The sequence below is a fragment of the Perca fluviatilis genome, chromosome 3 (assembly GCF_010015445.1).
Source record: "Perca fluviatilis chromosome 3, GENO_Pfluv_1.0, whole genome shotgun sequence".
Classification (NCBI taxonomy): Eukaryota; Metazoa; Chordata; class Actinopteri; order Perciformes; family Percidae; genus Perca; species Perca fluviatilis.
Genome location: NC_053114.1, coordinates 42,590,316 through 42,616,255, shown reverse-complemented (window position 1 = coordinate 42,616,255; position 25,940 = coordinate 42,590,316). Strand labels below are relative to the sequence as shown.

Here is a 25,940-nt window from a genome sequence, read left to right as displayed (position 1 = left end):
GGAACATAGGGCTGTGGGACCATAGGGCTGTGGGAACATAGGGCTGTGGGACCATTGGGCTGTGGGAACATTGGGCTGTGGGAACATAGGGCTTTGGGACCATAGGGCTGTGGGAACATAGGGCTGTGGGAACATAGGGCTGTGGGAACATAGGGCTGTGGGACCATTGGGCTGTGGGACCATAGGGCTGTGGGACCATTGGGCTGTGGGAACATAGGGCTGTGGGACCATAGGGCTGTGGGAACATAGGGCTGTGGGACCATAGGGCTGTGGGACCATAGGGCTGTGGGAACATAGGGCTGTGGGAACATAGGGCTGACCACTTTGCAGCCGCTCTATGCTGTTGTTGCACAGACGTGTGCGGCCATGTCAAGGTCCAGCAGAGCCAGCTCTCTGATCTCCTCCAGGAGAGAGTACAGATTGGGAGTTTTGCTCTGGCTGAACTCTCTCTCCTCTCTGGAGAGTTTGGGCCGCCGGGCCGCCTTCTCCTGAGCCTGCTGGGACGCCTCCTCGGCCAGGCGCACCACCTCCTGGACCAGCTGGCAGCGGCCCTGCGAGGGGGGCTGCTGGGGCTCGGCGCTGCGGTGGGGCTTGTTGCTGATGACCTCCAGGTTGAGACTGTCTGCGTGGCAAGATGTTGAGCGCACAGAAATACGAATCTGTGGAGAGCAGAGGAGTCAAATATGTCTCAATATGTCCTCGGTATTATCAGTGAAATAAATAAAACACATTAAAAGGGTAACTTTGGTTGTTGTTTTTTTCAACCTGGACCATATTTTCGTATGTTTTGTGTCCAAGTGACTGATGGGAACAACAGTCTTTGAAATTGGTCCAGCATTAAGTAAAACACATTAAGCAAGCGAAACAAGCTACAATGTAATGTTAGTGGACTATTGCACACCTTCAAACTAAAAGTTCTGTTGTTGCCACTGACAGGCTCAGATTATTATTCTAAGTGTCTGACAACATTATTAAAAGGATCCATACAGAGATGGACTTTTTGTTAACATAGTAAAATCCTTTTTGTTTAATGAAACAGCCCCGAAATTGCTCTCGCCAAACCCACCAGACCCCATGTAAATAAACAGTAATTTTATCCTCGTAAAACACACTTCATTGAAAGTCAACAGAGACAAAATAAAGCTATAAAAAGCCGTCTTGGTTCGCCTTTCCACGGTTCCAACAATCACCACTCTGGTTTGGTTGAATTAAACCCTTAATTCACCCGTTTACATGTGGAAATATGCTGGCTCTATACACGCTAAAAGTCCTGATTATTTACATGGAGTCTGGTGGAGATATGCTGGCTCTATACACGCTAAAAGTCCTGATTATTTACATGGAGTCTGGTGGAGATATGCTGGCTCTATACACGCTAAAAGTCCTGATTATTTACATGGAGTCTGGTGGAGATATGCTGTTTCTATACACGCTAAAAGTCCTGATTATTTACATGGAGTCTGGTGGAGATATGCTGGCTCTATACACGCTAAAAGTCCTGATTATTTACATGGAGTCTGGTGGGTTTGACGACGGTGATTTCGGATAAACAAAAATAATCTTACACTTTAAAAAAGATGTCTATCTCTGTAGGGATCCTTTCCAAAAACAGCACTTTTAGTGGATGGAAAGTGATGGTGAGCATTTGCCAAATAGGGTTACATTGCATTACATTGCTCCCATTAGTCACTTAGACACCAATGCATGGGAAAATAGATTCCAGGTTGAAAAACACAGAAATTACCCTTCAAACAGCTGAATTTTGTAAACAAAAACAATATGATCATATCCTCCCAATATGATTCCACTTCAAGTCAATCATATTAGATTATTGTCCTAAAAATACTAAACGTGTTGTGTGTTGTGCGACTCACAGTGATGTGGTCAAACAGTGTGAAGGTGGAGGTGCCGCAGCTGGAGGCGGTGGTGATGTGGTCGGCGTGTCGCCGCACCGAGCCGCTCTGCCACTCGCAGCGGCCGTCCCGGCCCGCAGTCACCACCTGGCCCTCTCGGTTCCTCAGGTACACCGGTGCTTTCACACCGTACCTGGAGACAGCACAGGTGTAGTCAGGGCTGGAATGTTCCACTACACCGTCTAAGTCACGGTTTATTGGGCGCGAGACCTCGGATAGAAACCAACACTAGAAGAGATACAGTCACTTTTCCTTTTCACTTAAACCGTAAACTAGATTAATCGTCGTGTTGTCTTCCCGTCGGCCAACAAGCACATTTTTGTTTTTCTGGGTCAAACTTTATAATTAAAACTTTTTGGTCAACGTTTTGGTCATTTTTTTCGACACTTTTGTTGCTTCTCCCCCGATGTTTTTGGCACTTTTTCGATGTTTTTGAAAAAATTGTCAACGTTCTTTTATACATTTTTTTTTTCAAATGCTATAAAATTGAATCCTAAACCCAAATTCAATGAAAGTAGTGAACTGATCATTTAATTTACTAGTTGTATGGAACCATTCACGTTGTTGTTGTTTTTTTACAATTTGGTTGAAAGAAACCCAAATTTGTGACATAGAAACATTTTGAAAAATGGGTCAAATTTGACCCGAGGACAACAGGAGGGTTCATATTTTCCAGTATTACAAAGATTCAAAATGTCATTTAGGGCTGCAACTGATTATTTTCATTGTCGAATAATCTGTCAATTATGTTCTCGGTCAATGGATTAGTTGTTGGTTCTTTAAAACGTCAGAAAATGTAAAAAAATGTGGATCAGTTTTTCCCAAAAAGCCCAACATGACGTCCTCAAATGTCTTGTTTTGTCCCCAACTCAAAGATATTCAGTTTCCTGTCCCAGAGGAGAGAAGACACTAGAACATATTCACATTTAACAAGCTGGAACCAGAGAAGTTTTACTTTTCTTTCATCAAAAATGACTCAAACCGATTCATTGATTATAAAAAATAGTCGGTGATTAATTTAATAGTTTACAACTAATTGATTAATCTTTGCTGCTCAGGTCAGTTCAACCTTAAGTGTAATTTACATTACTTCTGTATTTTGTAAATAATTTGGCAGCTCTGCCAAAAACTGAGAATGTTTCCAAAAATCTTAAGACAACTAAAAGTGTCCAGCTGTTTTAGGAAATGATTCAGCTTTTAAAAAGAAGAAACTATATATTTACGAGCTATTTATGAAGATTTGTGTCATAAGTAGGAACCATGTGTCTTCTAGCTGAGAGCCACAAACAGGAAGTCAAACAAGAGACAAACTAACTGGCGTTGGTCTTTCCGTGGAATTTGATGACCTTAAGAAAATACAGAATATTACCATCCTCATACCTTTGAAAATATCGGACTAAAAATTGCTTTAACCCTCCTGTTGTCTTCGGGTCAAATTTGATCCATTTTCAAAAGATTTCTATATCAGAAAATTTTGGTTTTCTTCCAACCAAATTGCCAAAAAATTATAATGTGGATGGTTCCTTACAACCATGCACAAGTAAAATAAATGATCAGTTCACTACTACTACTACTACTACTACTACTACTACTACTACTACTACTACTACTACTCCTACTACTACTCCTCCTACTACTCCTACTACTCCTACTACTCCTACTACTCCTACTACTACTACTACTACTAATTTGGGTGTTTTATTCAATTTTATAACATTTGAAGTGTCAAAACATTTCGGGAAAAAATCTTAAGAAAATGCAAAAAAAGGGCAAACATTTTAAATTTGGACCCAGAAAAAAAGACGCACGGTTGACGGGAAGACAACACAAGGGTTACAAAATGAAAAGCAGTAACCTCTCAGTCAGTAGTTTCTTACTCTGAGACGAACACCAACACGCCGTTGTCCCGGATGGCGTAGATGACGGCGTCCGCCACACAGCGCGGGTCTGACTCGGGGTCTCGTTCTTTGAAGTAGAGACACTGAAACAGCTCTGTGGACAACTTCTGGGCCCGCTGGGACGCCTGCAAGCGCCGCACAGAGGTCACAAGACTTTATCTGACAGTCAAACTAAGAAGTGAATCACAGAACCAACAAACTGCACTGACCCAGTTCTTGGTGTTGATATGATGAGCCAATTCCTCCAGTTCTTTGTTACTGGCTAAGGCTCTGCCAGGGTCCGCCCGCGTGTCCATGCTGATGGCGGCGGTGAGAAGGCGGTGCACCACGATGTCAGCGTAGCGCCGGATGGGCGAGGTGAAGTGTGTGTAGCGGTCCAGAGCCAGACCTAGGGAAGATGGACACCAGCACAGGTCGTCACGTTTTAATCTTCTTTAAAGTCCCTTCTTAAGACTTTTCTTTGCATTGTTGCACTTTCATTGAAAGGTTTTGGTTTGTACTTGGGGGTAGCCTACTTTATGGGATTATAAATCTAAAAGGCTAATATTTTGGATATTGATTGGATCTTGAGATAGAGTAAACATAGGTCTATGGTAATTGTCAAAATTGTTTTTCCCACTTGTCTTCCTGGCATAATGTTGCCTATTTTTACGGTTTAAAATAAAATGAAAAATACACTGCTGTGGACGTTGTTTACCTCATTAATGTGTTCACCTAACTTTTAGCAGAGAACCTTTCCTCATTTTATTTGAGCTTGAACCTCCTTTGAACGTTCTTTTATTTCTTTTAAAAAGGTTTTTACTATTCTTACCTTCACTGTACAGGTTTTTATACACCTAATTAGGGCTGGGTACTGCACTTCCATACTTTTTAGGCACAGAGCCCTGTACGGTGTCCTTGAGTTCCGAGAAAGGCGCCTTTAAATAAAATGTATTATTATTATTATTAGCGCAAATTGCCTCCTTAGTATCCTATCGAAAAAATGCCTCTTCATTCAATACGACATTTCGATCCAAATTTCCCTAAGGAGTAAATGTCATCAGCTTCAATGAGCCAGTAAGCATGCAGCATGCTTCTACCAAGATCTACTGATTGACGAAAGGTGTAAAGGAGCGGAAAAAACCCGAAAAGATTGTTCAAGAACAGGTATCAAAGTCACGGTATCGCTAGCGGTATCGAAAATCTTTGAACGATACCCAGCCCCACATCTAATAGTCTTTATTTTTTAAAACCTGATATTTTTATGACTGCTCGGTTTTATTTTGCCGTTTTGGATTTTGAAAAGTGCTCTATATAAAAAGATTATTATTACATTTCTGCATTCAATCATAGAAATTAGATACATTCATATGCTTCTATTCGCATAAAAAAAAAAAAAAAAACATGAAGACACATGCTAAGGCAGTTCCACTAAATGATAGAATAAAAGCTGAGGATAATGGGAAGGTTTTGTTTAGAGTACCGTAATGGTAGTACTGGTCTTGGGACTGAAGCCCAGTGGAGAAGTACAGAGCCTGTGACATGGCTGTAGTGGCCATTATTCTCAGCAGCCTGTTCACCAGCGGGTCCTGTGGGTCCAGAGCTCGGTCCAGAGATTCAGCCAAAGCCTTGTTGGTCCTGGAGGAACAGAACTACCCGTTAGAATACGATGGTTTCACGTAGCTGTGTGTGCCGAGAGCTGCTGTTGTCATGGAGTGGCGAACCATGATGTGAGGAAAAAAGGTGTGATAGATGAACAAATCATCTCAGTCGTGTGTGATTGTTGTGTGACGGAGTGCAACACAGTTTAATATACATGACTAGCTCTGCCTCTAAGCTGTGTTTAGCTGTACATTTTCAGTGGTAGAAACCATAGACTTTACAAAAGTGGACGTAGCATCCGTGACATCACCCGTTTTTAACGGACTGCCGTTTTTGAAGCCTTGAGTTTGGCAATATGAGCCAATTTTGCAAACTGATGGGGCGATTTTTGACAAAAGGGCAGCGCTGGGGAGGAGGATGCGGCCGGGCTAAGCCAGGGTTGTTTATGGTTGCAATGGCGCTGCGCTAAGCTAAACGCTAAAGTGGGAAAGTTGCAGATTTTCAACCCTTCTGAGCCGAGTCATCCAACGGAGATTTACTGGCGAGTAAACTCAGACCTCTGGGTACTGCCACCGTTCATCTGCATGTACGGCAGTACAGAAAATCGGCAAACTTTCCCTTAAGTTACCAGATAGCGGTAGTTAGCTAGCTTGGTTGGCAGAACAAGACATTTTTAGGCGACCAAAATGTTCCAATTAACTTCAATGAAGTGAAAACACACAGTGAGAGGTTCAAAGTTTAAGATGAAAACACAGACCACACCCAAAAACAAGTTGAGGTCTATTATTATGTCCCCAGTGTTAGCATCGCTGAGCCTCTGTCCTGAGTGACAGGTCCTAAAGCATCCCATGCTTTAACGTCCGTTTTAAAATAAATGGGACCATAATCTACAAAATGAACATCATGCTGTATTGAAGAAGACTTGAAACTAGCGATTGAGACCATAAACTCATTATGAAAATGTTTACTGAGGTAATAAATCAAGTGAGAAGTAGGCTCATTGTCTCACAGACTTCTATAGAAACAGACTTCTTTTTGGAGCCAGTGGAGTCGCCCCCTGCTGGACGTTAGAGAGAACGCAGCCTTAAGGAGCTTCAGCATCGGCTTCACCTTTCAGACCCGGAAGCTTCGTCCATTATTTTTACAGTCCGTGGTAGAGAGCAGAGTTTTGTTTTGAATGAGTGAAAACACACAGCGTCCACACAGGACACTCACTAAATCACCTGGTGTCGATGGTGAATCCCCTGGCGGCGGCGCTGTCCACCAGCTGGCTGAAGAACTCCTGCCGTGGCGGCGGGTGGCGCCTCAGCAGGGCCTGATGGGGGAAGGCCTCCTGGATCTTGCGCGCCACCCAGTGGTTGGCGTAGATCATGCACTCGGCCACCGTCTCGTGGACCTCCAGGGGCAGACGGGGGACCAGGGCTGTGATGTTCCTCTCCTCGTCCAGCTGGGCACGCACCTGAGGAGGGTCGGTCAAACAGCTTTTTTTTAGGAAAACAGGTTTTGAAAATACTATTTCAATAAATAATGGTGATTTTGTACAACCTATAGAATACGACGCAACTCAATATAGTATTACGTGTCTAAATAAGGGTTTTATCCGCGATCTTATTGAGAAAAACTACACTACCCACAATCCTAAGCGTAACAGCAACGTCTCTGATTGGTCCAACTCGCTGTTATCATAGAAACGTTTACCATACCCGGCTAACGGCTAGAGCGAGCGTCTGCCATTGAAGTCTATGATAGTTTCTGTACACGGCCTTGTACCTTTTGCCTTTTTTGCCGTTTTCAGAATGTTTTTTTTTTACTTTGAGTGTGTTCATTTACAATCCGAACCACATGGTCGTAGGTGACTTTAGGCAGGTTGCGGAGAGACTTGGTCCAGCAGTATTTATCGGGCTCCCCATTGTAAAACGCTAACCGGAAGAGCCGTATCCCCACTCAGAGACGTTCTTCTGGTCTTCAATTGTTGCGTGACATAGGCCTATTAGAACATCTTATAAATAAAGAAGAAGAATTCATATCTTGTTTTGACAGATGAACGACCAAACCATCAGAAATGAAAAGCACTAGTCTAATGCCAATTTTATATATATATATATATATATATATATATATATATATATATATATATATATATATATATATATATATATATATATAACCTTTTAAGTAGGGGAAAAAAACAAACATGATTACATATACACATCTCTCTGTCTTTTGTACACAATTTTACATGGACTAGCTCCTCCTGTATTGAGCTAAGGAGGAGTGCATTTAGTCAAACAGCTTTTTCAGTTAGGGCTACTCGTGGGTGGAACTCTCTCAAGTCACATTAGAAATTTTAAAACGTAAGCCTCTTTTAAACTTAAGTAAAAGAAGTGTCTAACAAGTGGTCAGCACTGTCAACATTAGTTTAGGCACTAAAACGTCCTGCCATCTTGTCTCTCCTGCTCTGTCTGCCTGTGTTTTTTGGGCTCTGCCTGCCTGTCTGTTTCACTTTTGTATAGTTAGGGAAATAGTATGTTGCTTGTTAATGTCCCAGCAATGTTGTTTTTGTGCATGTCCACCTAAATGTATGTCTATGCTATTGTGCCTTGTTTGTTATCTGGTCTGACAGTTCAGCTGTGTGTGTGTGTGTGTGTGTGTGTGTGTGCACGTGTATGTGAGTGTGTACTTGTGTTGATCTTACCCAACTGTTCTTGCTTTTATGTTGTTGTCTTTTAGCATTAGCATAATCAACTGTTATTGTATAGGGCCAAATCTGTATGTATTATTGATAGCTTTAATTGTTTTATCTCATTTTAGGGTGACCTCTTACCACCAGTCCAGGGACAGCAGATGTAAAATAACCTCCAGGCTAATTCTGGCACATTTTACTTGTATGTAATATTAGTGTTCATTGTCCCTGATAAATAAACCTGAAATAAATAAAATAAAAGAAAATGCGAAAACAGTTTCACGGTGGCGTGTTCTGTATTCACACAGACTTTATTACAGCATTCCCACTGAAATTACTTTCTGATCTTGTGTGAGATTAACACCCATCTGCTGCCTGGATGCTTAACGTAGTGCCACTATATTGGTACCATGTGTCATCAAACCAAAGGCACATATGGTCTGGGAGTTAAGGGAACTCTTTGCTTAGAATGACTAATGGCTCATTCTGGCCTTAATGTGCCATTCCAAGAGAAAGTTGGTTTGTCTTCCTTGTACAACCACAGAATGGAAAACCTTTCTTTATAAAGCCATATTACACAAACTGCCTCTTTATTTATGTTCTCTACTGAAGCCTAAAACTATCCGTAGATAGTGGAGAGAGGAAAGAGCTCGTTTCAGGAGGAGTTCTGTCCCCCCTCTGCAGCAGCAGCCCTGAACAATCTGCCTCGCTGACACTGTTTAGCTGGGAGGATGAATGCATTCATAGAGGTGTTGTGTATATCCATAGGTTGCTATGTGTAATGACTCCGGGAACTAACAATAAATCTAAATCTAATCTATATGTGAAGAAGAAAAGTCTGGCGTGCTCAGAAGTTCAAAACAAATCATGAATGTGGTCTTTGGAAAGGGAACACAACTTCAAAAGAGTGACTTAAAAAGCCTTTACTTAAATAATAACACCCTGAAGAGCGCTGCTTTGTAACGATACGCGTGGGGTGATGCCCAGATCTATTTTGAATTCAAGATTTCCATATGAAATAGCCATTTAAATAAAGTTTTAAATTTCTTTTCAGAAGAAGAGTACCTTGGACCTTTTTTCTTCTCTTTTTTTTCTCTTTCTAATCTATATGTGGTTTTATTGTCATTATGTGCAGTCGCTTGGAATTATGACATGGGAAAACCGTTACAGTTCCACATCTTTAACAAGTGCTCCTTTAATACAACATCAAAGAAGCCAATCATACCTCCACCCCTTCCAGCTCCAGCGCGCCTCCCCTGTCCCTCTGCGCCCGGAGATGTCTGGCGACATGTGTCAGCATCTCTAGAGCCTGGGTTAGCTCAGCTAGCTTAGCGTCCTTCTCCTCGGACCCGAGCCCGGCCAGCTCCGGTACCTCAGCCTGCTCTGCGTTGAGGAGCGCCTGGGCCAGCTCATAGTGCAGCTGGTAGGAGGAGCGGATGAGCGTGCGGCCGTACCACACGTTTCTGACCTCGAGGGTTTGTGCATCGAGCTCCCACAGCACGCTCATCGCATACCTGGATATGAGAGTGGACACGTATGCATATAAATGTACAGATAGCGTGTATTTTTTATTTTATTTTTTGCATGAAAAATTTGAAGAATAACATACATACATTTCATTCCTCATATTTCAAATCCTTCACAAAAAGACAAAACAGACAAGACATACAAAAAAAACAACCCCAACAAACAGATAAAACAACACAATAATATGCACTCAGATAACACTGTTGTCATACAACCCTGCGGAGGTTGTGTTCTGGTAAACTGAAGTCCGATGTAAGCAGGCGTGGGAATTCATAAATTGGAGTCAGATTTGACAGGCCTTAGGGCCTTATTTTAGACATAATTCCCTACACATATTAACTAAACACCTTCCCGAAACAAAATGTAGAGACGTGGCGTTCACTGACCTGTCGACTCCTCCGAGCAGAGAGCAGAGGTCTGCACTGAGAACAGCTGGCAGCATGTCGTACCTGCGGTCTGCCAGGTAGTACGTCGTAGCCCTTAGAAGAGACACAGAAGAAGAATAAAGTCAAGGGAACGGCATTTGTATCATCTTTCCAACCAGTAGCCACAGTTTAAAAAGAGGAATTGTGTAAAAATAAATAAATAAATAAATAAATAAATAACTTCCTCGGGTGTAGCTAAATATTCAGAGTTTGGTCGCCTGGTTTTTCTACCTCCTCTCTATCATTTTCATTACGGCCTTTATTACCAAAGCTGGGACCACTTATCCCATCAATAATTATTGATAACGCTTCTCAAGTTTAAAACCACACAAAAATAACAACTATAAAATGTAAAGAAGTAAACTTTATTTCTCTAGCTTCATGGGTGTGAATAAAACACCATATTATAAAAGTACAAAGGCCAAACGGAGAGAAATAAAACAACATAAAAACCACAACATAAAGAGACACTCACAGGTAAAAAAGGACTGGAGTACACCGATTGATTTGCTGCCCTGAATAGCGCAAAAAGTTCTTTTGTCCATTTTTTTTTCAAATTCATTAATCTTTACTCTGATGAAGACGCAGTAGTGTTGCAATGTTGAAATTATGAAAGACTTTAAATGAATCAATGTGCTCCAGTCCCTTTTCCCCCTTTGTAGTGTCCTTGTTCTGAGAAACGCCTGATTTAGCAGCACATTGAACCCTTTTCACTGTTGTGCCTGTAAGTCACTGTTTGTAATTACTGTTGCTTTTTATCGGTGTGTTGTTATGTCTCTTGCAGCAGACATTCAGGCAGCAACTTTCTGGCCTCTTTGTACTTCTGACAGTTGCCTTAAAAAATTCTTCCATATCATACCTACACTATAATCCAACTGGTTCCTTACATACACTGTATAAAATAAAGTGAAGCCAAACTATCCCGGATACAGGCGCTGCCCATACCCCCGCTCGACCAATCGCGACTGAATTACAGCTGTCAATCATGACGTTTCACCACGTTTGTATAGCGTCAAATAACTAAAACCAAACTTATCGGAAAAATTATCACTTGAACAAACATCAGCGTTGTCAGAACTACCTAGAATGTACCTTGATTTTTTTAGTTTGTCCCATCTGGTAACATGAAGGGGGGGGGGTTATGACCTATACTACAGCCAGCCAACAGGGGGCGCTTCAGATGTTTTAGCTTTACCTATACAGTCTTTGCATCAACCTCTGGTTTCCTTACCTTGACCGTGCCTCCAGGTCAGTGAGTGAGCCCTCGGTGACAAAGTGGGTGACATCAGCGATGTGGACGCCGAGCTCCAGCTCCCCGCCTGGGAGGCTGCGCACCGACAGCGTGTCGTCTACGTCTTCGCAGCCCCGCGGGTCGATGCTGAAGACCAGGTGGCTCTCCCTGAGGTCCCGCCGCTCTGCCACCTGGGCAGGATCCATCCTCCACGGCCTTTCTGGAGAGTTGACCGGCATCTCTCTCAGCTGAGGACACAGTCACAGACAGAAGACACACAGTTATATAAGGTCAGCAGCTGTGCATCACTTCGACCAAAGTGAAGGGACACGTAGGAGTTACGGGTGTCACGATTCTCCAAATCCACGGTTCAATTTTGACTTTTTGATTTTAAGGTCACGATTCGATTCAATTTTTGATTTAAACATTTTCTTTTGAGCAGTGACGACAATGCCACAATAAGAAGAAGGGTACTTTACCACAACTGTTAAATATCAAGTCTCTACCTCAGCTGCATCATTGCATGGACTATCAATCAGGACTAAAACCACTCCCCTTTCCAAGGTTATATAACTCCACTCTTCAGGCCTGGGACTCTCTTTTCCCTCCAAACCAAACCACACCAGGCAGAGACGACTGATGTGAGTTTAATGGACATTTTCCCTTGTAGAGTCGTCATTATCACGCTGTCTAGCCTGAAAGTTTGATAAATTGTTTTGTTTATGCTAGATTGCAGAGTTCAATCCTGTTTCAGTAAAAAGAAAATTAAGTGCAGATTGTGGATGCATTAATGATTACTTTGTTATTATTGATTGTTTATTGCTACTCAGATCTGTGACATTTTCTTTAAATATTCATTTGTTTAGACAAAATGATCTATCATCCATCCGCAACCAAGTGTAAACCATTTCTCTGCATTGACGACAATAAACTGTTGGAACGGCACCACTGGATCCTGTGTTTAAATGCGCACACCACATCGGATGTTCAGCGAGCCAACACCATCAGCACGTTAGAGGTTTTTATTCAACAACAGTTTTCGTTTTCTTGGAGTTTACAAAGTGCAATTGAACTTACGAGGTGCACATGAACCCACCATGGAGTCCCGTCGGAGCCCACATGCTTAACTCACTGACAGGGAAGACTTAATGTTGCCACACGGTGACTTCAGGGAAGCAGGAAGATTTTCCAGTTCTATTGTTTCTCCGTTATCTCAGACTCCGGCAGCAGTGGCTATGTTGTCTGGAAAAGTGCAGCTGCAGGCTACCGGTAAGCTATCGTTACCCTGTGTCTTTACTGTAGATGCATGATACCAGCCGGTAAGCTACGCTGTGTCTGTTTGTTTGTTTTCTTCGGACTACGCAAGGCTATTGTAATTTCCCTTAGCAAAGGGATTTTGAGAACGGCAACATAAAGAGAGGGCAGGGTGAGGGGCTCTACAGGCTTACGTTGACCCCGATTTTTGAAGTGGCCAAATGAAAATCCCTTAACACAGCTTTAAAGCTTAAGTGCGTAATTTTTTGATATTAAGGAAGGTCCGTTAACTTTCAAGCCATTGCCAAATGAGTTGCTACAAAGCTAATTAAGACTATCAGCTCCACACAACTCTCTCTGGATTTCTCAGTATGACTTTCTCAGTATGACAGATTTTCCATCATGTCCATCATGTTTTTTTAATCCTCCGTGTCCTCCTTGGCTACTAGCAATTGCGTGGAGGGTGGGGTGGAAGGCTTGTATCACGCCGACAGTTTAGTTGTCATTACTTAGAATTCCTCATGGGGGAGAGAGAAACTACGCACTACAGCTTTAAATTCAATGAGTGTTTGTAAGATGTGAGTGTGGTTCAATGTCATGAAGCTTCCTGTCTGACCTGTGCGTCTGAGAAGGGAGGCACGTGGATGCAGTTCTCTATGAGGATGGTCTGGACCTCCGTCTCCAGCTCTCCAGCCCGACCCAGCACCCGCACACTGTGGCCGTTGGGATACTGCGACGTGCTCTCCCATGAATCAATGCGCACCACCACTCTGTGGTCCTGGGTGGGAGAAGACAAGGGACAACATACACAACATGAGAGGTTTTATACATTTCCTCATTCACCCTTATGTCTAACTGATTTGAAATGTTTGAAATCAGCTTTTAGAAATCTCGGTCTATGGAGATTTCAAACATTTAAAATTTCAGTAGACTGCAGGGACACATACATTAACTTTTCTTTTTCTTTTGTTTATTCTTAAAAGGAAAAAAACAATTCACTGACTAAACTAAAACTGAAATAATAAAAATATCACGTATCAAACTAATCACGCAAGTTTCTGACTGAGTAAATTAATCAGCAGCCCCGTGAAGGCAAAGCAGACCTGCAGAGCATCGGCTTGCTGAGTACTGATGCGGATCTTGGGGATGCGACGGTCCCAGGGCACGGCCAGGATGCGCTGGGAATTCCTGCTCTGGGGCTGAGGCCCCTCCCTGGGCGGAAAAGTTACCACATAGTCCCTCCAATTCCTCTGCAGGATCCCCACAACACGGCCTGTGGATTTTAATATCAGACATCAGTAGAGACACTCAAGTTATAATATAATGTATATTGAAGTGTCTAAAATATACTTTATTTTACAGACATTTGCCAATATTACAATGTCATAGTGTGACTACCTTGCCTAAAATGATCTTAAAAATGGTTATCTTAATAAATTAATCTAAACAATGCCTACTCTTACAGTAAATTACCTTAAAGGAATAAGCCACCGTTTGTTGAAATAGGGCTTATCACGGTCTGCCCTGGCTGTAGATAGGTGGGCAAACTGGTCAACTAAACCAAAAACTAGAATAACTTAACTGCCTTGACTTAACTCTAAATTTGAGTGAAATCTGTTCACTGGTTTTTGAGGTATCCTGTACACTAACAGAAAAACACACCGGACAAAAAACATCCCAGCAGAGTTAGTGGAGTTACTGCGTTCAGTCATGATTTACAGACTAGGGCTGCTCGATTATGGAAAAAAAATACAATCACGATTATTTCGGTCAATATTGAAATCACTAATAATTTAACACGATTAGTCGTTGACTTCTGGAAAGGTGTTGCAATTATTGAACTTAAAAAAAGTTGAAAAAGTTAAATCAACAGTAAAAAAACACAACTTTTTAATTTATGCCTTAATACTTTTCCTATTGAAACTTTATTTTTTCATTCAGAACACAAGAGAAAATAAGAGTTTACTTGCAAAACATAATGAGCTAAATAATAGTTTCTCAATTATTCTGTTTTTGTGATCATTGGGAGCCAAAATCATAATCACGATTACATTACGATTAACTGCACAGCCCTAAAACAGACCCACCTGTCGGCATGGGTTTACTGTCGGCTTCCTCTCCGCTCTTGTCCTCCCCCTGAGCCTCAGTCAGGGCCGTGTCCTTTCCTCTCCACTCGCTCTTCGGCAACAGCTCCACCACGACCACGTCGCCGTGCACGGCTCGGTTACGATTCTTTCCACCGCACACCAACACGCCCCAACTCAGATCTGGGCCCGTCGAGGGAAAAGGTGAGACGGACAAAGAAACAAGGGAAGGGGAAAGGAAAGGGACATTTTGGGACATTTTAGAAATCTGATTTTAAAACTCCAAACCTCTACTTGTTACTGCTTCACAGAAGTTCATTTTCTTACCCATCCTAATTCATCTATCAAATAATTTTTCCAAATCTCAAAGTGAGTAGTTTTCTATTATTTTTATGATGGTATTGCTTCTTATGTGTTGTTGTGTTTTTTCTTTCTTTGTCTTTGTAACTGACTCGATATCAATGTAAAAAGAGGCGAGCCCCTCAATGATCTCCCGGGTATAAATAAAAGGTTGAATGAATGAACGAATGATAATGTTTAAAAGAGAGCAGACCAATCCAGTCACTGGGAATGTGTGTTTGTAGTGACTGACTGCCGGTGCTCAGTGCTGTATGGGTGCTGTATGGGTGCTGTATGGGTGCTGTAGTTTTGCACCTTTGTTCTTGTTGGACAAACCCTCCGTCATGATTGAAGCTTCACTGTGCCGGTGCTTGCTGACATTCAGAGTACCCTGATGAAGAGAAAGAAAGATGAGATTTATTTGGATTTTAGTAGGGCTGACCTCAGCAAAAGAAATTCTTAGTGACTAACACTCGCGATTTTGCCGACTAATTGACAGATCTGTAAAACTGAGTTTTTTCCCATAAAGAATCTTGTGTTTACCCGAGATGTGTATAATGTTTTCTTGGAAATAATTCATTCAGCATGAAAAAGCATAGAAAACATGACTAATCGACTAAAGAAATCTTAGTCGACTAACAGCTGGAACACACCGGACACGTAGCGTAGATACGTGCCTGATCGTGCGCCTGGCCATTCATACTGGACGCGTATTTCTTTGAGCGGTCACAAAGCGATCTCTCTCTCCATGTGCCTGATCGTGTGTCTCGCTGTGAGAAGTCAAGACAGCCAAAATCACCATGAACCTTTATTTTGAATGTGTTTTATTTATTATAGTATCTGGCTGCGTTGTGGTCTTCCTGTATGTGATTACCTGCCTGGCTTGACACATACGCTCGCGTCTCGCGCAAGAAATGGAGGAGATGCCGAAATCATTGCTGCAGCGCGCTGGCCGACGCGGCCGCTACGCTCCCGGTATGAACGGACAGATTGGATAACATGGGCGGCGAGATAAAAATAGCTGCGCTTTCACGCCTGGTGTATTTTGGCTGCAAGACTAAAAACAACTGATTAGTCGACTAATCGACTAAGAGGGGGCATACTTAGATTTTAGGAACATTAACAATCGATGAACATTAGTCTGGGGAGTCTGCTCTGTATTTTCTACTGCACAAGACGGGTGTGATCAACAGACATAGTTCTAATGACTCTGTACGCAATTGGACAGTCCTTCAACCAATCAGACCAACGATCAGGGTGATCGTAGCATCGTAGATCGGTAGCAGTGACAGCGGCATCAACGGGTTGCTGCGCTTCGGTGGCCGCCATTTGGATGCCATCGTGTTAAACCCGCCAATAGCGCGCCAGGTGGATAAGCCAGTTTGTGATTGGTCCCCGCAAAATTGTAATGGAAGCAGGATAGAAAAGCCTACAGGTTTACCCAGTGTAAATCTATCTACCAGAACGTTAAGAAAAAAAAAAAGGGCATTTTGGAGGTTAAAACTACTTTTCTCCTTTCTTTTACTATCTCCTTGACGCTAAAATGTATAATACATTTACCATTGCCACTGATAATACTTGTGCCAATTGTTTAATTAGCCAATTTAAGTGAGTTCCAAATCTCTCTCTTTCATTGGCGCGGTTACCTGTAAAGCAAATCCAGGCAAAAGTTTGCACATTTACAGGATATTTTGTGTTTGTCCAGAAACAGTTTTGTTCATTTCTTGTCCACCAGTAACTTCTGTTCTATGGAAAGACCTGCTAGATCTAAACCAGGTAGGTGGACTTGCGCTGTACCTGAATGTACCGCCCAGACTTGATTCCAGCCTCCAGGACCTCAGCGGGCAGGTGTTCCGTAAACTCCCTCTCCGTGCCCTCGCTCTCCTTCTCTTGTAGCGCCTGGGAAATGGAGCTGTACAGCTCATTGGCTGCCTGCACCTGGGGCCAGAAGTCCTGTAAATAATCCTGTCAAAATAAAAGGGCCACACAAGGGGAAAAAAAAGTCAGGAACAGATAAAACAATAACTGGCATTATGGGTCAGGGTCACAACACGATTTTAAACATATTGCAATTTATTACCTTTTTTCCAACTTCAAATTATGTCTCCAAAAGAAGACTTTCTGTTTTATCAAAAAAGATGAATTTCTCTGTTTGTTTATCTCACTTCAATTTTATTGTTTCTTTAATTATTCTAGTACCAAAAAGTTAAATTCTCATGTGCAATTTATATAATAAAGATCGATACTTGGTGTCCGTGTATATATATGTTATTGCCACATAACTATCGCGATATATGCCTTATCGACCCCCCCCCCCACCCTAGTAACGTACCTGGACGGAGATGACGTACACTCCAGAGTGGAGGCTGCTGTACTGAGCCACGGTGTCCTGGTCCTCTGTGATCATCACTACATCCACCATACCTGCCAGGTGGTTATAGTACCATACTGCTGCAGAGTACACACACCTACACACACACAGCCACACACAGCCCCCCCCCCACACAACCACACACAGACACACAGACACACGCAGACACATGCAGACACATGCGCGCACACACACACACACAGACACACACACACACACACACACACACACACACAGACACAACCACCCACACACACACGCAGACACATAGACACACGCAGACACACAGTTAATTCACAAGTATGCATGCGGACAGCTTGCCTGTTAAAGCCTTAAATTTTGATTTTTTCTGTATTTAGTTTCTCTAACATATACATGAACACTACCTGTAACAATGGTGGTTCAACATTATAAAGAAAAACATTTACAGCTCTGTTTACTGTCTTGTTTATGCAATAAACTCATTTCATGGCAGCAGTATGCACCTCCAGCCAGAATGTACAACACCAGGACCACATTCAATCTTTATCATAACAGAAATCATGGAGGTGAGCAGAACTTTTACTGTGTAGTTATCTCTTCCTTCTGTATGAGAGGTAAAGTTCTGCTCAAACAGGGAGCTTGTAGCTGGGGAGCCTTTTCATCTTCCCTGTTGGGGATGCAGCAGCTACCACAGTTGTGCTGAAATGACCTGAACATGTAGAATATGTTTGGTAATTGGGTGAAAACACCAAACATGAGCTTGCAAAACCGTCACAAATATTTCATTTGCGTAGTTTGAAATCATTTTTAGTCTGAACATTTGGGGATTTTGTCCACTGGTCTGACTTTCTGCATACAAATAAATCAAAGCATCAGCACGCACCCATCTGATCGTCTGAGCCTTCCGTCAATCGGACCTTTGGCAGAGCACAACATCTCTAGGGCTGCCCTCGACTAAAGAGATTCTTAGTTAACTAACACTCGCATGATTTTGCAGACTAATCTATTAGTTGATTTAATTGACAGATCTGTAAAACAGTTTGCGAAAAAAGTTTCTCCACAAAGAATCATTCAAAAGAACCACTTTAGATCCTGTGTTTACCAAAAATGTGCTCATAACTCATTTGGAAATAAGTCATTTAGCATGAAAGAAGCATATTTAAATGACTAAACGCCTAAAGAAATCTTATGTCGACTAAGACCGAAACAAGCGATTAGTCGACTAATTGGCTAAGAGAGGACAGCCCTACAAATTTCTAAATAAGATTGTTTCTAAATGAAAGAAAACATATGAAATGTTGTGGCTTGTTCACTCAAATCTCCAGGAGAGATGTGCTCTACATCTTGACACAAACAGACGTGCAGACAAATGCAGTCTATAAAAAGGTCACAAGTGCTCGCACTCTTTGTTATTATAGCTATTTTCTACCTGAAGTAAAGGAAAAACATCTTTAGAAATAAAGAAATAAAGCCCCAGGAGGCGAGCCTCTGTAAAGGTTTGATTGACAGCTGAGCCAGTAGGAGGGCCCTTAGTGCCACATGATTCAGCACCAGGAGCCTGTTGCACCTGTTGAACTGAAGCGGAGCTAAATTCAGGGTTTATACTTATTACTAAACTGCACTTTTAAACTTCCATTTAAAATCTGCTGAAGGACCCAACGGAACAAATACAAACCGACAATTTTAAAATATCAATCGACACAGTTCTCACAAAGTTCAAGAATACTGTAGCTCATTATTACAGTGGCTATACTACAGGAGGTTGTAGGCTGTGGTAAACAAGGAGTTTTTTAAAATGTCCAGGGATGTAGTATTTCGGATATCTGCAGGGAGGGTGTTTCAGAGGGATGGGGCTGCAACACTAAAGGCTCGGTCTCCAAAGGTACAGAGTCTGGTGTGGGGAATGGAGAGCAGGCCACCGTTTGAGGTTTCGGGGTGGGGTGTATGGATGGAGGAGGTCGGAGAGGTACTGTGGGGCCAGGGCATGAAGGGACTTGTAGGTGAGAAGGAGGATTTTATATTTGATGCTGGACTTAATTGGGAGCCAATGAAGGTGGATGGGGGTTGGGGTGATGTGCTGCCAGGTTTTGGTGTGGGTGAGGACCCCTGGAGGCAGAGTTTCAGACATACTGGTGCCTGTCTAGGGTTTTGCTGGGGACCCCAGACAGGACTCCATTGCAGTAGTCCAAACGGGAAGTAATGAAACTAGCTATTGGTTCCTGAGAACTTAACTTTATACAGTAGCTGGAGCAACACGATCCTGGACTTTCTGTATTTGGATCAAGGAACTCGGAAAAAATAAGGTGTACATCTACCAAATGTAGTAGTCTACAGCTGTTTTTTAGATTCTTTTTATTGGTATTTAACAGACGTTACACAACAAAAATAGATTCCCACCCAACCCACAACCAACGCTCCCTAACATCCTCATGTGGTTACAAAAAAATGAAAAAAATAATTTTAAATCATTAAACAAAGACAAAAATTATATAGTACACCTTATCCATAAAAAAAAAGGAAAAAAGAAAGAAAGAGCTACACCCAAAGTCATCATCCTGTCACAGATGGAGAATACTAAACCAGTACTAACCTATTTTCTAAGATTGGTCATCCCGGTCTTTTATATTTTTCAAGTTATCAAATAACGTAAAAAAGGACCCCATACCTCATAAAACTTGGACTTGCTTCCCTGCAGAGTGTATTTTATTTTGACCAATTTTAAGTACAGCGGTTATTTTAATGTGCCAGACAGGACACAAAATTAGGATGCGGGCTAAAGAAACTTAACACCCCTGAGATTCAGTAAAGTATTTGGGAAGGTAAAGAGCACTGACCTGGTCTGCCACTTCTCCTGGCTCTCCCCCTTCTCTCGAGGACAATACGAATACTCTTGAAATTCATTGGCAAACAGCACGCAGTCGTGTCGAGGGTCCTTGAGCAGGTTTCGCAGACGGTTGTACTGCCTGCACAGACACACCCACAATTTTGAAGACAACACTCTTGAGCTCCAAATCATAGGAGCACAAACTACAACACTACTGGTGGGTCAAAGAGGGTCTGCTATCGGTCAGAAAAGAAAATCTAAATTAGCATTCGTAATCACAAAAAAAAAAAAGACATGGAAATCTCACTTTCTGTCTGCAGACTTTTTCATTTGGGAGAAGAAACGTAAGCAGGAAAATGTGAAGTGTGTTCCTTGTTATTAGCTTTTTGTCTCACAGTGGTGATGTGCACTAGGAATGTTTCATTTTATCTATAAGACAAGCATATATGATGCGCTTTACTGTATCTTCCTATTAGCAGAGTTGCAAAGAAACTGAAAAGGTCATTACGCACACACACACACACACACACACGCACGCACGCACACACACACACACACACACACACACAAAAACACAAACACAACAACACACACACACACATACAGCCACATGCACACACACACACAGACACACGCACGCACGCACACACGCACAGACACACACACACACAGACACATATGCGCGCACACACACACGCACACACGCCTCCCTGTGGGTCGAAGTGAACTGAAATTACTGACACAGTATGGCATCAGAATATGCTCTACCAGCTAACTTTATCAAAAGTGAAGCCTCATCATATTAATGATGATAAAAAAAAGAAAACCCGAGGTCACGCGGGACTCCTTATTTAAAAAATGGCTGTCAAAAGGCACTCCTGCGTGTTTGTGTGGGAGACGCATTTAAAGTCACAGGCTGCATCTCCCGTTGCTTTGTCTGCAGAGCTTTGATATAACGAGCTTGACCCCCTACACGCTCTCCACACACACACACACACACACACACACACACACACACACACACACACACACACACACACACACACACACACACACACACACACACACACACACACACACACACACACACACACACACACACACACACACACACACAAAAAAAAACACACAACTTGGGCAGGTGGGTTGTCATTAGAGGCGTAATTCAAAAGCGGCCTCAGGAATTAAAAAGTTGTTGAAGATAGGAGCCGTCCTGTTGCTTTCAGGGTGCCTGAGGCTGAAATGCCTGTGTTTGCTGGTGGAATAATAAGCCTGACCACCACCAGTACGCTTGTTTTGACATACGATAATATACAACTAAGTGCAAGGCCAAGAGGAGTCATCATGACGACTTTAGGGCTGCAACTAACGATTATTTTCATTGTTGATCAATCTGGCGATTATTTTCTCGATTAATGGATCAGTTGTTGGGTCTATAAAATGTCAGAAAATGGTGATAAATGTGGATCAGTGTTTCCCAAACAGCCCAAGATGACGTCCTCAAATGTCTTGTTTTGTCCACAACTCAAAGATATTCAGTTTACCGTCCCAGAGGAGAGAAGACACTAGAACAATATTCACATTTAACACGCTGGAATCAGAGAATGTAGTTACTCTTTTCATAAAAAAATGACTCAAAAAAAGTTGATTAATTTAATAGTTGGCAACTAATCCATTGAGTGAATAATTTTTGCAGCTCTAAACAAAGATCCTCTATACTAAAGACATTTCAAGCAGCGCCCCCGCGATGAAACGGTACACACTTCCTGTCTCCTAAAGAGGCGTGGCAGTGGTGGAGCCCACGGGACACAGATACAGGAAAAAGGAGCTGGGGCGCCTCGGTTCTAAACAGTCTCTGCTCTAGATGACTTTAGCACGGATTAACAAATCTCAATTGCACGATAAAGCTGTTCAGCTGTTCAAAGTCTCAGGGGCAGAACATCCCGCTTTTGTAACAGTACTTACCCTGCCACTATCAGGTTCCTTAAAGGTCCCATGGCATGACAATTTCACTTTATGAGGTTTTTTAACATTAATATGAGTCCCCCAGCCTGCCTATGGTCCCCCAGTGGCTAGAAATGGTGATAGGTGTAAACCGAGCCCTGGGTATCCTGCTCTGCCTTTGAGAAAATGAAAGCTCAGATGGACCAATCAGGAATCTTCTCCTTATGAGGTCATAAGGAGCAAGGTTACCTCCCCTTTCTCTGCTTTGCCCGCCCAGAGAATTTGGCCCACCCATGAGAGAGAGAGAGACATCATGGCTTTCAAACGAGCCACACCCCCACCCTCCACCTTGCCCCCCCTCTCCTCCTCAATAGCTACAGACACAGAAATGGTACATCCTAAGGAAAGCTCATTGTGGGACTGGCTCTAGTGGCTGTAATTCTGCACCAAGGCTGCATTTTGTGAAAGAGACTTCAGATACAGTATTAGGGGACCATTAAGGTCTATATAAAAGAGACTTCAGATACAGTATTAGGGGACCACTAAGGTCTATATAAAAGAGACTTCAGATACAGTATTAGGGGACCACTAAGGTCTATATAAAAGAGACTTCAGATACAGTATTAGGGGACCATTAAGGCCTATATAAAAGAGACTTCAGATACAGTATTAGGGGACCATTAAGGCCTATATAAAAGAGACTTCAGATACAGTATTAGGGGACCATTAAGGCCTATATAAAAGAGACTTCAGATACAGTATTAGGGGACCACTAAGGTCTATATAAAAGAGACTTCAGATACAGTATTAGGGGACCATTAAGGCCTATATAAAAGAGACTTCAGATACAGTATTAGGGGACCATTAAGGCCTATATAAAAGAGACTTCAGATACAGTATTAGGGGACCATTAAGGCCTATATAAAAGACTTCAGATACAGTATTAGGGGACCATTAAGGCCTATATAAAAGAGACTTCAGATACAGTATTAGGGGACCACTAAGGTCTATATAAAAGAGACTTCAGATACAGTATTAGGGGACCACTAAGGTCTATATAAAAGAGACTTCAGATACAGTATTAGGGGACCATTAAGGCCTATATAAAAGACTTCAGATACAGGGTTAGGGGACCACTAAGGCCTATATAAAAGCATCCATGTCATGGGACCTTTAATGCTCAGGCACCTTGCAGAGTAAACCTGTACTAAATGCACCTTATTCAAATGCACTTTATAGACTGCACAAGACTTTACACTTTATGGGAAGTTGCAACAGCACAAGGTCTTTACAGCTTTGTACTGGTTTGAATGATTGTCTATGTGATTGTCTTTTATGTACTGTATGTTCCTATGTATGTATTGCCTTTTTTAACCTGACTAACACCAAGACAAATTCCAATCAACTGTGTTGACATGGCAATAAAATATTGAACTTGAACCTGGTGTGCGTGTACCTGCGTCCTTTGCTGTGCTGCACGGCCTGGCAGGCAGTCTGGGTGAAGACGACGCCCTGCAGCTCTCTGAACTCCAAGATCTCCAGATAGTCCACCACCACTCCGACATCAGGAACCACGTAGTGGGTCAAATCTCCTGGCAGCACCTTGCCATCTGCTGGGGATGGAAGCAGGGAAAACTGGTCATTTCCATGGCCATATGGCTGGTACAGTGATTCACTTCAACACAAAGATAAGTCTAGATACCCGCAGATTAAATCGATTAGTTCTCAACTATTAAATTAATTGCCAACTATTTTGATAATGATTAATTGGTTTGAGTACATTTTAAAAAGACAAGTAAAACTTCTCTGATTCCACCTTCTTAACCCTCCTGTTGTCCTCAGGTCAAATTTGACCCATTTTCAAAAAGTTTCTATATCACAAATGTGTCTGTGTGTGTGTGTGTGTGTGTGTGTGTGTGTGTGTGTGTGTGTGTGTGTGTGTGTGTGTGTGTGTGTGTGTTTGTGTCTCTGTGTTTGTCTGTTAGGGGTGCATGATTCAGAAAATGTCACGATTCGATTCAATATCGATTTTTAGACTCAAGATTCGATTCAAAATCGATTTTCGATTCAAAAACAATTCAATTAAAAAAATGATTCACAGTATGTAAATGTAGTTACTTTTCCCATGTGATTGTGATTGCAGTAGACATACAATTTAAATTATTTTTTAAACATTTTTTTATTCAAAAAATAAGAATCGATTTTTCGAATTCTATTAATCAATTTTGAATCGGTAGAGCTTGAATCGCAATACGAATGTGAATCAATTTTTTTGCACACCCCTATTGTCTGTGTGTGTGTGTGTGTGTCTGTGTGTCTGTGTTAAGTGACAAAAAAGCAGGATAAAACTGACCAAAACATCGGGTGAAAGTGACAAAAGTGTTGAAAAAGACGACCAAAGCGTTTAAAAAGTTTTTACCGTAATTTTAAATTTTTAGCCAGAAAAACTAAAAGTTACACGGTCGACCGGAAGACGAGGGTTAAATGTGAATATTGTTCAAGTGTCTTCTCTGCTCTGTGACAGTAAAGCTCTGAATATCTTTGAGTTGTGGACAAAACAAGACATTTGAGGACGTCATCTTGGGCTTTTTGGGAAACACGGATCCAGATTTTTCACCATTTTCTGAGATTTTAACTAATCGATAATGAATATAATCGTTGGTTGCAGCCCTAGTTTTCATGGCTATTAAAGAACACCTGGCACATAGTCCTGTGGTCATTTCACAGTTATAAACGTAAACATTTTAAATGGACCCAAGTTGATTTCCTGTTGCAGTGTATGTGACAGATGTGACATCAATTGACAGGAAGTTAACAATGGGCCAGGCTGTTGCCTAGCAATGGAAATCACCAGAGGCCTCACGATACGATATCATCACGATACCTATGTCACGATACGATATTATTGCGATTTTAAAAATATTGCAATATTCTGCGATATATTGCAATGTACTACCTTTTTTCCAACTTCAAATTTTTCCCAATTTCAAATTATGTCCCCAAAGGACAATTTTGTCAACATCTGTTTTATCTAAAAAGATACATTTCTCTGTTTGTTCATCTCACTTCAATTTTATTGCTGCAAAATCAGATTGTCAAGCAGACAGACTGACCAACACATATATCATAAAAGATCGATACTTGGCATCTGTGTATCGATACAATATTGCCACGAAAAATATCGCGATACTATGCTGTATCGATTTTTCCCCCCACCCCTAATTGAAAATATCTATAGTTTATGCATAGATATAAAACAACAAACTGTTTTATATCCATGGTGTATACATGATTATGTATTTCAGTTAAAAAAAAATCTAACAACAAATGAACTAGTTTTATGAATAACTGAATTCAGTTTACTCTGTCTGGTCTATTCTCGCGCTCTTTGCTGTAATATTCAGCTACCGTGTGTATTCGGTTGGTAGATCATTGTGAAAGTGAACAGAAGGCTGTTTTTGTGCCTTTGTTTTGAGCTGCCTTTACCGTTGTCACAGTCCGCCTGACACAGAGAGCTGAAGCAGGGAACCTGCTCCCTCAGATAATGCTCCCGGACCACACGGACCTTCCGCCCGCGGCAGCTCTTCAGGTGAAGGATCTTCTCTGTCTTAATCATCCTCAGGTATCAGGGAAGAGCCATGTGAGGCCGGCCGCTCTCGTTAAATCAGCTGTTGTTTATCACTACGCGGGAAGCGACACTTGTAAACATCCAGGCTCAACTTCAGGGAAGTGCGTATGAAGGCAAGCCCGCTGACGTCATGACGCAAAAAAGCGGGTCCTTCCCTTGCTGCGTTCAGGTACTGTTGGGCGTACAGGAATCATGAGCAGTCACGAGCGTTCTCAATACAATAAAGAAAAACTGTGACATACTGCAAATATATAAA

The 25,940-nt window shown here is 42.0% G+C and overlaps 1 protein-coding gene across 2 annotated transcripts; it reads right to left on the bottom strand.

The window, feature by feature from the left end:
* Nucleotides 1-209: 209 nt before the first annotated feature.
* Nucleotides 210-25,785, bottom strand: dis3l (DIS3 like exosome 3'-5' exoribonuclease). 2 transcript variants are annotated; one of them, XM_039794622.1, is made up of 18 exons: nucleotides 25,543-25,785; nucleotides 23,513-23,669; nucleotides 20,123-20,251; nucleotides 17,268-17,403; nucleotides 16,733-16,900; nucleotides 15,251-15,326; nucleotides 14,600-14,779; nucleotides 13,616-13,785; nucleotides 13,129-13,290; nucleotides 11,259-11,506; nucleotides 9,989-10,081; nucleotides 9,301-9,589; nucleotides 6,616-6,851; nucleotides 5,274-5,428; nucleotides 4,021-4,199; nucleotides 3,791-3,936; nucleotides 1,875-2,046; nucleotides 210-659 (listed from the first exon to the last, which is right to left on the bottom strand). In XM_039794622.1, the coding sequence occupies exons 1-18, from the start codon at nucleotides 25,670-25,672 to the stop codon at nucleotides 336-338; spliced, it is 3,150 nt and encodes a 1,049-aa protein (XP_039650556.1). In that variant the 5' UTR covers nucleotides 25,673-25,785; the 3' UTR covers nucleotides 210-335. The 2 variants fall into 2 exon arrangements, with proteins under 2 accessions (XP_039650556.1, XP_039650557.1); XM_039794623.1 differs by having other exon boundaries at nucleotides 23,513-23,666.
* Between the last annotated feature and the right edge of the window lie 155 nt (nucleotides 25,786-25,940).